Source organism: Mercurialis annua, linkage group LG2, assembly GCF_937616625.2.
Source record: "Mercurialis annua linkage group LG2, ddMerAnnu1.2, whole genome shotgun sequence".
NCBI lineage: Eukaryota > Viridiplantae > Streptophyta > Magnoliopsida > Malpighiales > Euphorbiaceae > Mercurialis > Mercurialis annua.
Window position 1 is genome coordinate 3,097,139 of NC_065571.1, and position 16,704 is coordinate 3,113,842.

At 31.5% G+C, this 16,704-nt stretch overlaps 1 protein-coding gene across 1 annotated transcript; it reads right to left on the minus strand.

Moving 5' to 3' along the window:
• Positions 1 to 915: 915 nt before the first annotated feature.
• On the minus strand, positions 916 to 1,710 carry LOC126670196 (uncharacterized). The gene has a single exon (XM_050363866.1). It carries the CDS (start codon positions 1,504 to 1,506, stop codon positions 1,159 to 1,161), a length of 348 nt encoding a protein of 115 aa, XP_050219823.1. The 5' UTR covers positions 1,507 to 1,710; the 3' UTR covers positions 916 to 1,158.
• Between the last annotated feature and the right edge of the window lie 14,994 nt (positions 1,711 to 16,704).

A 16,704-nucleotide genomic window follows, 5' to 3' on the forward strand; every position in this document is an offset into this window, starting at 1 on the left:
CTTCTTATATTTTATTTCCTGATTATGGGGACCTATGAAGCGATAAGTTTAATTAATCCCTTTTTCATATTTTATTTCTTGATTATGGGGACCTAGCTAGCTAAAAGTTTAATTAATCCCTTTTTTCATATTTTATTTCTTGATTATGGGGACCTAGTTAGCTATAAGTTCAACTAATCTTCTCCTTAATCAATTTTTGCAATTATGGGTCACATCTCCATAATGATCCCCACAATCTTAGCTAGAAGATGAAGTCATACATTGCAGGCATCTCATTTTTTGTCAATTTTTTTTTGTTATAAGTAACCAATAATACCACTCATTGTGGAAAAATTAAACTTTGGTTTATAATGGTAATAATTAAGTAAATTGCTTATGAGTTACAGTTGAAAAAGACAAAAAAAATTGCTTAGGGCATAGTGTTGAAAACTGAAATAGTAATTTCTAGGTGTAGTGGGAAGTTGACCTTTATTGTTGTATTTTAATATGGAAAAGTTAAGATGGTTGATGATTCTCTTGATTTCTGAAATATAACAGAACCAGATGAAAAAAAATAAAAAATTGGCATCATCAGGAAAACCAAAATTACTCGATTTTAAAACCTTCATCATACTGAAAGTGTCAATGATATGAAAATTGAAGCATTTGCTCTAGTAATTAGTTAGAAAATAGAAAATTGAAGCATTTTTTCCATTGAACACTTGACTAATTCATAATCATAATAATTAAAATTAACAAATGAACTATTGTTCAAATGATATAAGCGTTTAGCAGCACTCTGTTAGGCTGCGGTTCAATTCCAAAAACACATGTTCAGAAAAAAAAATTCTCATCAAAATGTTATGTTTAATTTAGGAAAGAAAAAAGAGAAAAAGAAAAGCATACCATATTCGTACTTGTTAAGAGGCTAAAAAATAAAATTAAGAAAGAAACCTCCTTAATTTGAGCCTGTACAAATACAAGAAAAATTCCATAATTAAAATATCAGCAAAGGAAAAGCCCTTTTCATTTTCATCTTTCTTAGTTCAAAGTCCAAAAAATTTCATCTTTCCGGGGGAATTTCGGATGCGAAAACATTTCCAAAATGAAAAAACACAGTCTCCGCAAAGTTTTAGTGGAAAACACAGCTTTTTCAAAGTTTCCGTGCATCATAAGCCATCAGTAGAGTCTCGTGCTCGCTGATCTACCGAATTTTTTAGCAGAAGAAGGCGAAGAAGAAGAAGGCGATGACAAATCACCCGACCTTCTTCGAAGCATCTGCCGCATACCATTAGCAACTCCAACAGCAGGATTAGAGTTAAATTTACCACAAAAAGACATGTGAGCTCTCACTGCTTCTTCCATACCAAACTGCTTCTTACCTCTACTCACTTCATCTCTAACTGCTTCAGAACATAGCCCACAGAGCCATTTACCGTTAAATTTGGTCTTAACTTCAGTGATATAATCTTGAGTACAATCCTCTTTCAGACCACAACACTCACACTTCACTGATTCAATCTCCATCTCATATGTCTAAATTAGGGCAAAAATGTTAGTAGTTGAACATAAAATGTTTGTAATAATAGTGCAGTTTAATTTAGGAAAAAAAGGGTTTGTTTTGTTTGTTTGGTGGAAGAGGAAATAAATGGAAGAAGAGAGGTGGAATAGAAGGGGAAAGGGTGCCATAATTTGCTCCATGTTATAAGGGACATTGAGCTGTGGAAAATCAGACATTTGGGGTCCCATTTCTAATGTTTATTGCTCTCTTCTGTTGGCTACATTAGTAAAAACAAATGTTACTATATACAATAATCGAGCAAACCGGATCATCGCGGTTTTTGAATTTATTCATTATAATCGATTAATTCATCCTTAGTAATTTTAGTTGGACGGAAAAAAATTTCTTTAGTTTTAGGCTAAATAGCCTTTAAAACATATATATTCGCAAACTGCGGTAATCCAATTTAAAAATTAATTAGAAACTATTGTTTTTAATTGGTCATAATAGTTATATGCGAGTTAGTTGATTTTTACGCACAAATTCAGTAATCACGATTTTTTTTTATAATTGGGAATTGGAAAGCGTTTAGAATGATTTGAACTCATAATCTATTAATTTGCTGCTGAGCGATTACACCATTTGAGTTATACATTAGTAGAAACCGCCATGATGCTTTGTTCCGAATAAGCTATTCTAGTTGTGTTTTATTGACCAACTAACTAACTGGTCATGGGGTAGTTCAACCGCCAATGGTGTAAACTATCTAATTCATTTGATAGTAAATAAAGCATATAATTGTAGTTTTATGGGTGGAGTCAGTATTTTTTTGTATTAGTATATAAAATAGATAGACTGAATGTGAAACTTCACTAAGGAGCTATAGATAATCAGCATACCTGGCAATTTTAGTTAGGAGAAATTAATTAATACCACGACATAATATAGAGTTAAGCAAATTTAAATTAATATAAATAAATTTGGATCATAAATAGGACACACCTAATCCGTTTAAATACATTTAAATAGTTAAAATTAAATATTATTAATCTTAAATTTAAAATATAACTAAATTTTTACTTATATTTTTATTTTATTTTATATAAAATACTGGCTCTGTCCCATAAAAGCAAATAAATTTTTTATGTTGGACATTTCAAGAGTAATTATTCCAGAAGATCACTGAATTTTGGAGTTTTTTCATTTCAGTCACTAAACTATTTTTTTTCATTTTGATCACTGAACTTTCATTTTTTTTTCATTTTGGTATTTTCCGGCCAAAAATGCTTAGGTGGCAGCCGGAATTAATTTTTTTTAACCTGAAAAGTTGCTATATATGCATTATTTGATCGAAAAAGTCATTTTCAAAGTGAAATTATGTATGTGTGATAAATTTTTCAAGTAAAACTTGTAAAATCCGGATATCACATGTCAACTTCCGGCTGCCACCTAAGCATTTTTGGCCTGAAATACCAAAATGAAAAAAATGAAAGTTTAGTGATCGAAATGAAAAAAAAAAAGTTTAGTGACTGAAATGAAAAAATTCGAAAGTTCAGTGATCTTCAGAATCAATTACCCGATATTTCAATATGTAGACATAGTTGTTTGAGGAAATTCCAATTCATGATCCAAATTTTATAATTATTTTCTGAAATTAGAATAATTTGAGAAACATTCCTTGAAAAAATAGCCATATGAATATATCATTCAACCAAATAATTAAAAAATTCCCCTCCGAAGATTTTTTTTCTTTTTTAGTTCTACCACTATTTAAAAATTAAAAATGAAAATTGAACCCTACGAGATCTAATGGCACAGGAGCGGAGTGATACACCTTAGAAATGTAGCTGTCACCCTTTTGTTTTTGTAAACCGAAATAGATCCGATTTATTGGGCGGGTATAGAAAAATAATTTGATAGTCATCGACAGTTGAAGAAATTGACAACTTTGATTTCTTCTCGTCTTCCAATAATGCTAACACCATCATCCAATAATGTTTGCCTGTGTGGACTAAAAATGGGGGCTTAATTAAAACATATAAAAAATCATTGCAAAAATATGCATCTTTCAGTCTCATTATCAAAAAAACAAAATATTAAATTGACCAAATTTATTGTAGAATGAATCATTTATTTAAAATAAGATACACTGTGTGATTATTTACTACTACAATTAAAAAATATATGATATCAATTAATAATTAACTACTATTATTTGTGTCCCAATAAAGATAGATAAATTTAGTGTTTTAAAATATAAGTAAACTTGATGTTTAATAGTTAACATGTAGTAATATCAATATTATCCTTCGGTAATTTTAATCATTTTTATTATGTTTTGTTGATCACCATCAATTATCATATTATTTTGATATAAAAATTAATAATAAATTTAATTTTTAATTTAATTATTGGAATTTTCAAAAATTATTTTATAATTAAATTAAGAATATGATGAAAAGCTAACAAAAAAAATAATGAATTTAATCCGTGTTACTTAATTATTATGCAAACTTAACTTTATTTATTTAAATGGGACCGATGCAGTATTAATAATCTAATTCTCATTAATTAATTATTATAAATAAACACATTAAGTATTGTCACACTTTAAATAAAATTGTAATCTTATATGGTGAACTTTGTTCTTTTTTATTTATATCAAGGACATTGCCTCTTTATTGTTTTAGTTAATCACAACATTCAATTTTGCTCATATGTTTGATTTTCTCAATTGTTAAATTTGTTATTGTTCAATTTCTAATTTTCTCTATCTACTCCTGTTTTAGGCAGCTGCTTTAGTTTAATGTTCATTGCGAAATTATTGAAAAATTCTTTGAAACGTGACGTGATACTGGCTTCATCTTAGCATCATTTAGGGAAACAATTGATCAATTATTAGATTCAGAGGATTAGCCTTTAGAGTTTCCAAAGTTTTTGATTTTTGATTTTTGGTTGGTTTTACTAGTATTTTAGTATTTTGATTAACCATGCTTTCATAGTTAAACCGTTTTATTTCAATAAGCTCATTGAATAATTGCATACTTCCATTGCTTACAAACAAGCTAGCTCCGACAAGCACATTCCATCCTCAGGTGGTGGAATCAGGGTTCCGATTCAAAGGGCAAAAGTTTTTCGTTCGACTGTTTACAAAAATAAAATTAGCTAAGTGTTGTTGTTCAGCTACTTTTTAATCTTTTTAATTCAAAAAACATATGGATCGGCTTATTTTATAAAATGTTAAGTCAAATGATACGTCGTTTAGCTATTTAAAAACTAAAAACGATACTTTTGGTCCATTTAAAAAAAATTGTAAAAATAAAAATGAAATTGACTTATTAAAGAATAAATGAAAACATGCATTTGAAGGTTTGGCCTAATGGCTAAATCCTTCAATATGCATGAGGTTGGGAGTTCAAACCCCCTAATTCTCCTCAGGTTGTGATTTTTCTAGTTTAACTTTAAAAATTGCATATCAAACTCCACTAATTTCTGACTTTAAAAATTGCATATCAAACTCCACTAATTTCTGCTAACAATTAACTTAGAGTAGGTCTATATCTGATAAAAAAACATGAAAAGCTATCTCTAAATTTATCCTTAAAAATCATAAAAAAATAAAAAAAATCAACACCTCTTAACAGTTACTCTACTACTATAGCTGTTACTTTGTTGAAGCTAGACAAACCAAGAGAAGATGGTGTTGAAGGATTGGTTTCCCAGCAGTCCTTTGTTAGAAAATTATATATATTTTTCATGTTAAAAAAATATATGTGTCAAATGGACAATGCATTATGTCTTAATATGACACATTAGACATTAAGGTGTCAAGTATACAATATAAATTTGACACATTATGCATTAAGTGTCATGCATTTAAACATTCATTTGACACCTAATTATGGTCTAATTAAATTAATATAAATTATTATGATATGGATTAATCTCATCCGTTGATTTGGTTATGTGATGGACGTACCGGATTGAATTGAAATGTCTATATATAGCATGAACTTTGGTCCTCTCTCTACCACCAAAAAAAAACACAACTCTAACTCCATCTAAAAGAGAGTGATTAAGAAATTAAGGGTTAAGGGAGAGAAATCAATTTTCACTCATGGCTTCAAATGAAAATTCTCTTGGAAATTCAAGTAAGTTTTCTATCAATATTTATTTACGGTATTATGAAATTATTTAGTTTTAAAGATCCTTAGGTTTATGTTAATGATGTCTTGTTAATGCAAAATATAGCAAGTCGTATTATGCGGTTAATTACATTTAGTTAAATTCTGTCTAAGGAGGTCGGTACTTAAGCGGTCCGCTTGTGACCCTCCGATCTTTCCTGGGAATTTTTCTACTGTAATTATATTCGACATAATACGTGACTCGTATAATTGTTTGCATTATCTAACAAGTGGTATCGGAGCGTATGGTTGAAAAAACTAAATAATTTCTATACATAATAGATTTACGTATAATTGATAGATTTATGTTAATAATAGATTTATGATTTAATTACATATAAAACATAAAGTTCATGATAGTTAATTTAATTATTAGTTCATGATGAAATTATAATTTACATGTGTTTTATATGTAAATAAATATATTAATTGTTATAGTTTAAAGTTACCAAAGTAACTTAAACTAGAATGAATTTGACGTATATAGTTTAAAGTTACCAAAGTAACTTAAACTAGAATAAACTTTACATATATAGTTTAAAGTTATCAAAGTAACTTAAACTATAATATATGTATTTTAATACCATAATAATGTATAATGTTTGACAATCGATAAAAAAAAAAAAAATTAAATATTTATCCAAAGATAAATTATTATTTTATGATTGTTGAACAATATTAAGATATTTTAGTTAAATATATTTAATTATCCAAAGATAATAAATATATTTAATTAAAATGTGATAATTATCCATTATGTTTATATATATGGTATTTAAAGTATGATGTAGTATCTACCCAAAGGAGAACTACTTTAAGAATTTTTCTGAATATAAATTAATTGTGAGCTTTATGTTATATTTTGCAGCTGTTGCAATTCATTCACATGCATCATCTGTTACTGTTTTTAATGGTACAAACTTCTCTGAATGGCACGAGCAAGTTGATTTCCATTTAGACTCTATGGATCTCAACTTAGCTTTATTAGAAGTTAAGCCCGCTGCTATAACTGATATAAGTAGTGAGGCTGAGAAGTTACACCTTAAAGCATGGGAACGCAGTAACAGATTATGCCTAAAATTTTTTCGAATGACAATTGCCAACAACATTAAGTCTACTATTCCACAAACAGAAAATGCTAAAGAATTTCTAGCATTCGTGGAAGATCGTTTTCGTTCTGCTGATAAGTCTCTCGCTGGTACATTAATGGCAAAGCTCACGACCATAAAGTATGATGGGTCAAAGAGTATGCAAGATCATATCATCGAGATGACTAATATCGCAGCAAGACTGAAGTCCTTGGGATTGGCTGTGGAAGATTCCTTTTTAGTGCAATTTATGTTGAACTCGCTTCCTCCTGAATATGGGCCTTTCCAAATTAATTATAACACTATAAAGGATAAGTGGGATATTAATGAATTGGCTGGTAGGCTTGTTCAGGAGGAAACGAGGTTAAAAACTCAAAGGAATCACATGGTCAATCTTGTGGGTCAAGGAGCTGAAAAAAGAATGAAAGTCAAAGCCAAAAAGTTTAAGAAAACCAAAAGGCCGACTAATGTTTCTCAGGCCGAAGAAAAGGAACGAAAGATTGATAGATGTCATTTCTGTAAGAAAGAAGGACACTATCAGAAAGATTGCTTAAAACGCAAAGCTTGGTTCGAAAAGAAAGGGATTCACTACGATCCAAACTACAAACCCAACAAGTGATTTCCTATTTATGGGAAATCGCATGAAGGCACCGATTGAAGGAATTGGGACTTATCGTCTAATCTTGGATAATGGCTATCAATTAGACTTATCTGAGACCATTTATGTACCTTCAATCAGTAGAAACCTTATTTCTGTTTCTAAACTAGATGTTTGTGGTTTTAATGGAAAATTTGGATCTAATAGTTTTAGTTTGTTTAAGAATTCTAGAATTATTGGTTCTGGTTTTCTTGTTAATGGTTTATACAAACTAAAACTTGATAATATTTTTTCTGAATCTTTGCTCGCTGTAAATAGCAGTATTGGTCTTAAACGTAGCATGATGAATGAAAATTCTGCTTACTTGTGGCATAAACGTTTGGGTCATATATCCAAGGAAAGATTACAGAGATTAGTAAAACATGAAATTCTTCCAAATTTGGATTTTACTAATTTCGAAATATGTGTGGATTGCATTAAAGGTAAGCAAACCAAACATATTAAGAAAGGAGCCACAAGAAGCACTCAGCTTCTTGAAATAATACACACCGATATTTGTGGACCTTTTGACACTCCGACTATTAATGGAGAAAAATATTTTATCACTTTTATTGATGATTTTTCACGTTATGGTTATATCTATTTGCTTCATGAAAAATCTCAATCAGTTAATGCCCTTGAGACATACATAAAGGAGGTTGAGAGGCAATTAGATAAAAAGGTGAAAAATATAAGATCTGATAGAGGTGGTGAATATTATGGAAAATATAATGAGTCTGGACAGTGTCCTGGTCCATTTGCAAAGCTCCTCGAAAATCATGGCATATGTGCACAATACACTATGCCAGGCACACCTCAACAAAATGGTGTAGCAGAAAGGCGTAATCGGACTTTAATGGATATGGTCAGGAGTATGATGAGTAACTCCTCTTTACCCAAATTTTTGTGGATGTATGCTCTTAAAACCGCAACATATTTATTAAATAGGGTTCCTAGTAAGGCAGTTCAAAAGACTCCTTTTGAATTGTGGACTGGAAGGAAACCTAGTTTACGACACCTGCATGTTTGGGGTTGTCCAGCGGAAGCAAGAATTTATAATCCACATGAAAGAAAATTAGATTCTCGAACTGTTAGTGGTTACTTTATTGGTTACCCAGAGAAATCTAAAGGGTATATATTTTACTGTCCAAAATATAGTCCGAGGATTGTTGAAACCGGAAATGCAAAATTTATTGAGAATGGTGATGTTAGTGGGAGTAATGAACAACAAAGTATGGAGATAAAGGAAGTTAAAGTAAATGTCCCATTATATATGGATATTCCTTCATCTATTACTTTGCCGAATGTTGTTTCTGATGTTGAAAGAAACAATAATAACATTGAACAACATTCGAATGAAGAACCATCCCATCAAATAACTAACTCACAAATGACTATTGCAAATGAACCACAAGAAATAGTAGTAAGAAGATCTCAAAGGGAAAGGAGATCAGCTATTTCAAATGATTATGTGGTATATTTGCAAGAGTCAGATTTTGAAATTAATGAGGATCCGGTTTCATATTCACAAGCCATTAATAGTGCTGAATCTGATAAATGGATCGATGCTATGAAAGATGAGTTAAATTCTATGAAGCAAAACAATGTTTGGAATCTTGTTAAATTGCCATCTGATTGTAAAAGAGTCGGGTGTAAATGGGTCTTTAAGACAAAGCGCGACTCAAAAGGCAATATTGAAAGATATAAAGCCAGACTTGTTGCTAAAGGTTATACTCAAAAAGATGGCATTGATTATAAGGAGACATTTTCTCCTGTCTCAAAGAAAGATTCACTAAGAATAATTATGGCACTAGTAGCTCATTATGACTTAGAGTTACATCAAATGGATGTGAAAACAGCCTTTTTAAATGGAGATTTAGAAGAGGAAGTTTACATGGATCAACCTGAAGGTTTTTCCATTGAAGGTGAAAGTCAAATGGTGTGTAAACTTAAAAAATCAATATATGGACTTAAACAAGCTTCCAGACAATGGTATATTAAGTTTAATACCATTATTACATCTTTTGATTTTAAAGAAAATAATGTTGACAGATGCATATATCAAAAGATTAGTGGAAGTAAGTTTATATTTCTGGTTCTGTATGTTGATGATATTTTGCTTGCTGCTAATGATTTGGGTATAATGTATAAGACTAAAGAATTTCTTGCAAAGAACTTTGAAATGAAAGATATGGGAGAGGCATCCTATGTGATTGGAATAGAAATATTTCGTGATAGATCACATGGATTGTTAGGATTGTCTCAAAAAACATATATTGAAAAAGTTCTTGAAAAATTCAATATGGATAAATGTTCACCTGGGGTTGTTCCCTTACAGAAAGGTGACAAATTTAGTCTTATGCAGTGTCCGAAAAATGATGTAGAACGAAAAGAAATGGAATCAATTCCATATGCTTCTGTTGTTGGAAGTTTAATGTACTTGCAAACCTGTACTAGACCGGACATTAGTTTCGCGGTTGGTATGTTAGGGAGGTATCAAAGTAATCCTGGAATTGATCACTGGAAAGCTGCAAAGAAAGTGTTACGGTACCTACAAGGAACAAAGAATTATATGCTCACATATAAAAGATCCAATGAACTTGAGGTAATTGGATATTCAGATTCAGATTTTGCTGGATGCATTGATAGTAGAAAGTCCACATTTGGTTATGTGTTTCTATTAGCAGAAGCAGCAGTATCGTGGAAAAGTGCAAAACAAACTATCATTGCTTCATCCACTATGGAAGCAGAATTTGTAGCATGTTTTGAAGCTACAATTCATGCATTATGGATGCGGAACTTTATTTCAGGACTTGGGGTTGTCGACACCATTACCAGGCCGCTGAAAATTTATTGTGATAATTCCGCAGCAGTGTTCTTCTCTAAAAATGACAAATACTCGAAAGGTACCAAACATATGGAATTAAAGTATTTTGTTGTTAAAGAGGAGATTCAGAAACAAAGAGTGTTTATTCAGCACATTAGTACTGAATTTATGATAGCGGATCCTTTAACGAAAGGTCTACAACCAAAATTATTTAAGGAACATGTTCTAAAGATGGGTCTTGGTTGTAATGATGATGAGGATAATTGATTATGTAATAACACTCTGAGCTCTATTATGTGTTTCTGATATACATTAACGATTTCTTGTTTCTTATGTTAGTATACACTAATGATTTAAACGATAAACAAGAAAGTCATTTATTTGACATTATTGTGGACCATTATGACATTTTGAATGTATTTAAGTATCGATATGATATGAAAAATTCTAAGTGTTGTAGTATATGGAAGGAAATGTTCGATTAAATAGGACATAACCGCCATAACTCACATTGAACGATTTTTATATTATATATTATGATGAAATCATAAAGAGATTAATCATTATGAATACAATAAATTTTTATTAATTTTAATTAGACCAAGTGGGAGAATGTTAGAAAATTATATATATTTTTCATGTTAAAAAAATATGTGTCAAATGGACAATGCATTATGTCTTAATATGACACATTAGACATTAAGGTGTCAAGTATACAATATAAATTTGACACATTATGCATTAAGTGTCATGCATTTAAACATTCATTTGACACCTAATTATGGTCTAATTAAATTAATATAAATTATTATGATATGGATTAATCTCATCCGTTGATTTGGTTATGTGATGGACGTACCGGATTGAATTGAAATGTCTATATATAGCATGAACTTTGGTCCTCTCTCTACCACCAAAAAAAAACACAACTCTAACTCCATCTAAAAGAGAGTGATTAAGAAATTAAGGGTTAAGGGAGAGAAATCAATTTTCACTCATGGCTTCAAATGAAAATTCTCTTGGAAATTCAAGTAAGTTTTCTATCAATATTTATTTACGGTATTATGAAATTATTTAGTTTTAAAGATCCTTAGGTTTATGTTAATGATGTCTTGTTAATGCAAAATATAGCAAGTCGTATTATGCGGTTAATTACATTTAGTTAAATTCTGTCTAAGGAGGTCGGTACTTAAGCGGTCCGCTTGTGACCCTCCGATCTTTCCTGGGAATTTTTCTACTGTAATTATATTCGACATAATACGTGACTCGTATAATTGTTTGCATTATCTAACATCCTTCCCGTCTCTCCAGTGAGGAGGGTTGACCGACCCTTTACGGCCTTGCAGGTTCTGCACATGCCATCGTCAAAACAATTATCATTGCATAAGGGAAGTGCTAGCTCTATTTAAAAAAAAAAAATCAAATCGTCATTAAAATCGAAACAATTATAAGTGTAATAATTTGAAAAAATATAAAACCAATCTCGAGAACCTGATATGAAACGGACATTACGTGCTAACACGTGTGCTATCCGATTCGCAAACCGTTTTACAATAGTAAAATATAAATTATAAAAAAGGTTATTTATTAATTTAGATCTTAACTGATTCATAATTATATATTTTCAATAAATAATATTTTTTAAAATTTATTATTCAGAAAGTAATAATAATATTATTTAGTTCAATTTTTAAATGTTCAAAATAAATAAAGTAATAATAAAGTAGCATTTTTTTAAGTAATCAATTATTTCTTACCTCTCAAACCGAATCAAATAAAAAAAATCAGTATATTTTTTTATTAATTCAATTTGACTATGGTTAATAATTTTTTAAAAATTAATTAAATTGGTTTTGTTTGTTTTTTGTTATAAAATTTTCTAAGTATCTTTGTTCTTTTTTCACAAGACATAAATATCAAGATGTCTTCTAAATTTGTAAATTACAATATCAAAATTAATTTTTTATTATTTGTTTTAATAATAGTGATATTATTATTATTTGGTTATTTGGTTAATCAAAATAACAGACCGAGCCAAATAATTATTTTGGTTAGGTTATAATTCAGATTACATATATTTTACTTACAGTTCAATTAAAAAAGTCAAAAAAGAAATCAACTACATTTAGTTTTGTGCATTTAATTTGAATGTGAACCGACCGATGCAGACCCCTACCGATAGCTATACATACGACGAATGAATATCCAAAATTGCAGTGAAAACAATAGTGTAGTAGTAGTATATTGATAAATAGAGAAACACAAAAGGTCCACAGACAAAGCATGGCCAATCATGTGGGGTTTTTGCTAGGGCTTGATATCGAACTATTGGCTAAGCTTCGGTGCAGTCAGCGTCATTGCATCCAAATTTACGATGACTTGTCCGGTGGATGTCCGGCAACGATCCGGTGGATTCAATGGTGTTTCATATTACACGGATATATAAGCTGCTCCATATGCATGCATGGATAATTCAATCTATATACTTGTAGAATTTGCTATCTTTCCATTTTTAGCATATACCTAATCTATCATGTTGATTAGAGAGCAACAGTAAGGGATGAAAAAGAATTTGGGATTAGTCGCAAATTATTCAAGATCGAGTATTTCAATTCAAATTTGAATATCAATTAAAAAGACTGTAAATTTTTTAAGTTTAAACGAATCTAATCGAGCCTTTTACATAACATAAAATCATAATTGGTAGTAAACTTGAATCGAGTTATCATTTCAATTTAATAGCTCAAATTTATTATTTTAATTCGAATTTGACACAATTCAAACTTGCTCAGCTCGTTTACACACCTAACAGTAGTCCATCTTAATCTATTTTCCACCTCCAATCATATAGCTATATATGAATATAAAACTTGAGACTAATTATTGGTTTGAATGTTTTGTCAGGTTTCAAGGCATTAAAATACTATGTTAGTATTAATGAAAAATTAGTTAGCCAAAATCATTATTAAAACAAACGAAATTATAAGATACTCTTAATTTTAGCATGATATGAATAAAGATTCCAGCATGGATTTTAGCTCTATATCCATTGGCTCGAAGGAGTCAACGATTGTTCACATGGGATTTTTGTTTGGTTGTTTAAATTGAATCATGGAATTAGTGGAGAGGTTGAGTTTGTTAAAAATTGAATGCTATTCACATGTTAGTCCACATGCAACCTCTTCCACTTCCGGCCACTTATTACCTCCCATTCCCAACCAACCATTCTTTCTACCCACACTTTTCTATCGATCAATCATTAGGTTTAATTAGTTTTCCTAAAATTCAACTTCATTGCCGTTTTAAGCATAAGCAAACTATAGATTTTGTCATTAGTTACTTCGAAAACAACATTATTGACTATTGTTAGTTGTTACGGGTTGGGGGTGTGAATAAACACACCTAAACCGAATAGAAACAACAAATTTTGTTTGGTTTTATAAAATAAATTTAACTTTTTAGCTCTTATCAAGTGTTGTTTAGCAATAAAATACTAGACATATTTATTATTATTCACCTTAATTTTATGAAAATATGTTAGCAACTTAACTACTATCATAGTGGTCTTCAAGATTTATTACAAATCAATAGAATCAAAAGAGAGAAAAGCAGCTTTATTAATCAATCAAAAGTTTTACAAAAGATAATGAGCTCATTTGGCTCAGCTTCCTATTTATACTAAAACAGGAAAAAATAACTGCTACTCTAACTGCTGCACACAAGAAACTTGTGTTTGCTGAGCTGTTGATTAGCTGTAAAAGCACACGTGATTGTTGAGTTGCTGAGCTGGATTAACACACCAACAAGCACACAATCACATGGATTGATGACCTGGATGAATCAGAAGGAGAAGGCTGAAACTTCAGATGCAAGGCAAGCAGAACAATCATAGCAGAAAGCCAATGTTAGCTTTTGCACACACCAGGATGCAGTATACTGTAATACCCCCCCTCAAGCTGGAGAGTATATATCCAGGACTCCCAGCTTGCCAATGTTAGCTTGAAACACACCAGGAGGCAAAGCTTTGGTGAAGCAATCTGCTAATTGATTAGCAGAAGTAACTTGCAGCAGATGAATGAGGCCAGAATGTATTTTCTCACGAATGATGTGACAATCTATTTCAATATGTTTAGACCTCTCATGGAATACTGGATTGTGAGCTAATTGAATAGCTGAACTGCTGTCACTATAAACCTGTGCTGGAAGAGGACATGACTGTTGGAGATCAGACAGTAAGTAAGAAAGCCATTGTAACTCACAAGTGAGAGAAGCAAGAGATCTATATTCAGCCTCTGCACTAGATCTTGAAACTGTGGATTGCTTCTTTGATCTCCAAGAAATCAAAGAGTCTCCTAGAAAAATGCAAGATCCTGAAATAGACCTTCTGGAATCTGGACATGTAGCCCAGTCTGCATCAGCAAAAGCTTTGAGAAGAAGAGTGGAAGTAGCTGAAAAGAACAATCCTTTGCCAGGAGATCCTTTGATGTAACGAAGGACTCTATTGGCAGCATTGAGATGAGAATTAGTGGGGCAATCCAAGAATTGGGAAAGTTGTTGCACTGCAAAAGACAAATCAGGTCTTGTTGTGCATAGATACAAAAGTTTGCCAATTAACTTCCTATAGGAAGTATTATCTGATAATAAATCACTCTCATCCTTAATCAATCTTTTTGAAGTAACCATAGGAGTAGGAACAGGTTTTGCATCTATAAAACCAGTTTCTTGAAGGAGATCCATGGCATATTTCCTCTAAGAGAGATTGATTCCTGCTGAAGAATAAGCTACCTCAAGACCAAGAAAGTATTTAAGAGTTCCCAAATCTTTTATACTGAATTCTTTGTGCAGAAAGGTCTTGATAGATGCTATATCAGACAGAGAGTTACTGGCCAATATCACATCATCAACATAAATGAGCAGAATGACAAATGAAGTTGATGTGTGTTTAATCATGAGAGAGGGATCAGAAGATGTAGGTTTGAAACCTTGAGAAATAAGAGAGCCTGTTAACTTAGAATGCCATTGCCTGCTAGCCTGTTTGAGGCCATAAAGTGATTTCTGTAACTTGCAGACCAAAGAAGAATCTGTTGCTTCAAAACCAGGGGGTAGCTTCATATAAACTTCTTCAGAAAGGTCTCCATGAAGAAAGGCATTGTTTATATCAAGCTGATGAAGATGCCAGTTATTGACTGCTGACAATGCTAACAATGTTCTGATTGTTGTCATTTTGGCTACTGGGGAGAAAGTATCCAAATAATCAAGTCCCTCTTGCTGTGTATACCCCTTTGCAACTAATCTAGCCTTGTATCTGTCCACCTCTCCTTTTGAATTGTACTTGACTTTATAGACCCACTTGCAACCAATTGGTTGTTTGTGTGATGGTAAAGGAGTGAGAGTCCATGTTTGGTTATCAGATAAAGCTTGTAGTTCAGCTTGCATGGCATGTTGCCAAAGAACATGTTTGATTGCTTCATTATAGCTTTTAGGTTCAGAAGTACTATCAATATTTAAGACAAAATGTCTGTGAGAAGGAGAAAGATTGGAATAAGATAGTACAGAAGAGAGATGTGATGAGGTGTAGTAGTTTGATGAGAAACAGAAGAAGGGAGAGTAACTTGATAGTCTTTTAGAAAAGAAGGTGGATGTGAGATTCTGGAAGATTTTCTAAGAACAGGAAAATCATTGTCCTGAAATAGGGAAGTAACTGGTGGTGAGGTTTGTGGTGGTGAAGTCCAAGGGATGCTAGTTTGTGAGGGAGGTGGTGATGGTGGTTGAAAAGAAGTAAGAGTTGGGGTTTCTGGGAGAGAAAAGGAATATGATATGTCTGAATTTTGCATTGGAGAGGATGTAACAGAAAGAGTTTTTGAGAAAGGAAACATATGTTCAAAGAAGACTACATTTCTGGAAATATGAATCTTTTTGGAATCTAAAGAGTAGAGAATGAAGCCTTTTGTATTAGGAGGGAACCCCAGAAAAACACATTTGATAGCTCTACTGTCAAATTTTGTTCTATGAACAGGTAGAGTACTAGAAAAACTCAAACAACCAAAAACCTTGAGGTTTGCCAATGATGGAGATTCATTGTAGAGTTTCTGATAAGGGGATTGATCTTGAATAACAGGAGAAGGTATCCTATTAATCAAGTACACAGCATGCAGTATGCAATAATTCCAAAAATATAAAGGAAGTGAGGATTGAAACCTGATAGCTCTAGCCACATTAAGAATGTGTTGGTGCTTGCGTTCCACTATGCTATTCTGTTCTGGGGTGTACACACAGCTTGTCTGATGTATGATCCCATGGTTTTTGTAGAAATCTGGTTGATCAAATTCTGCACCATTATCTGTTCTAACAACTTTGACAGTTTTAGAAAATTGGTTTTGAACATATGTAATGAAGTCTTGCAGGTGAAATCTTGCCTCAGATTTATGCTTCATGAGAAAAACCCAGGTAAACCTTGAGTAACCATCAACTATTGTCAAGAAGTACCT

Bases quoted from the DNA above. Each gene is read 5' to 3' on its own strand.
- LOC126670196 (XM_050363866.1), bottom strand. From the start codon at position 1,506: ATGGAGATTGAATCAGTGAAGTGTGAGTGTTGTGGTCTGAAAGAGGAT.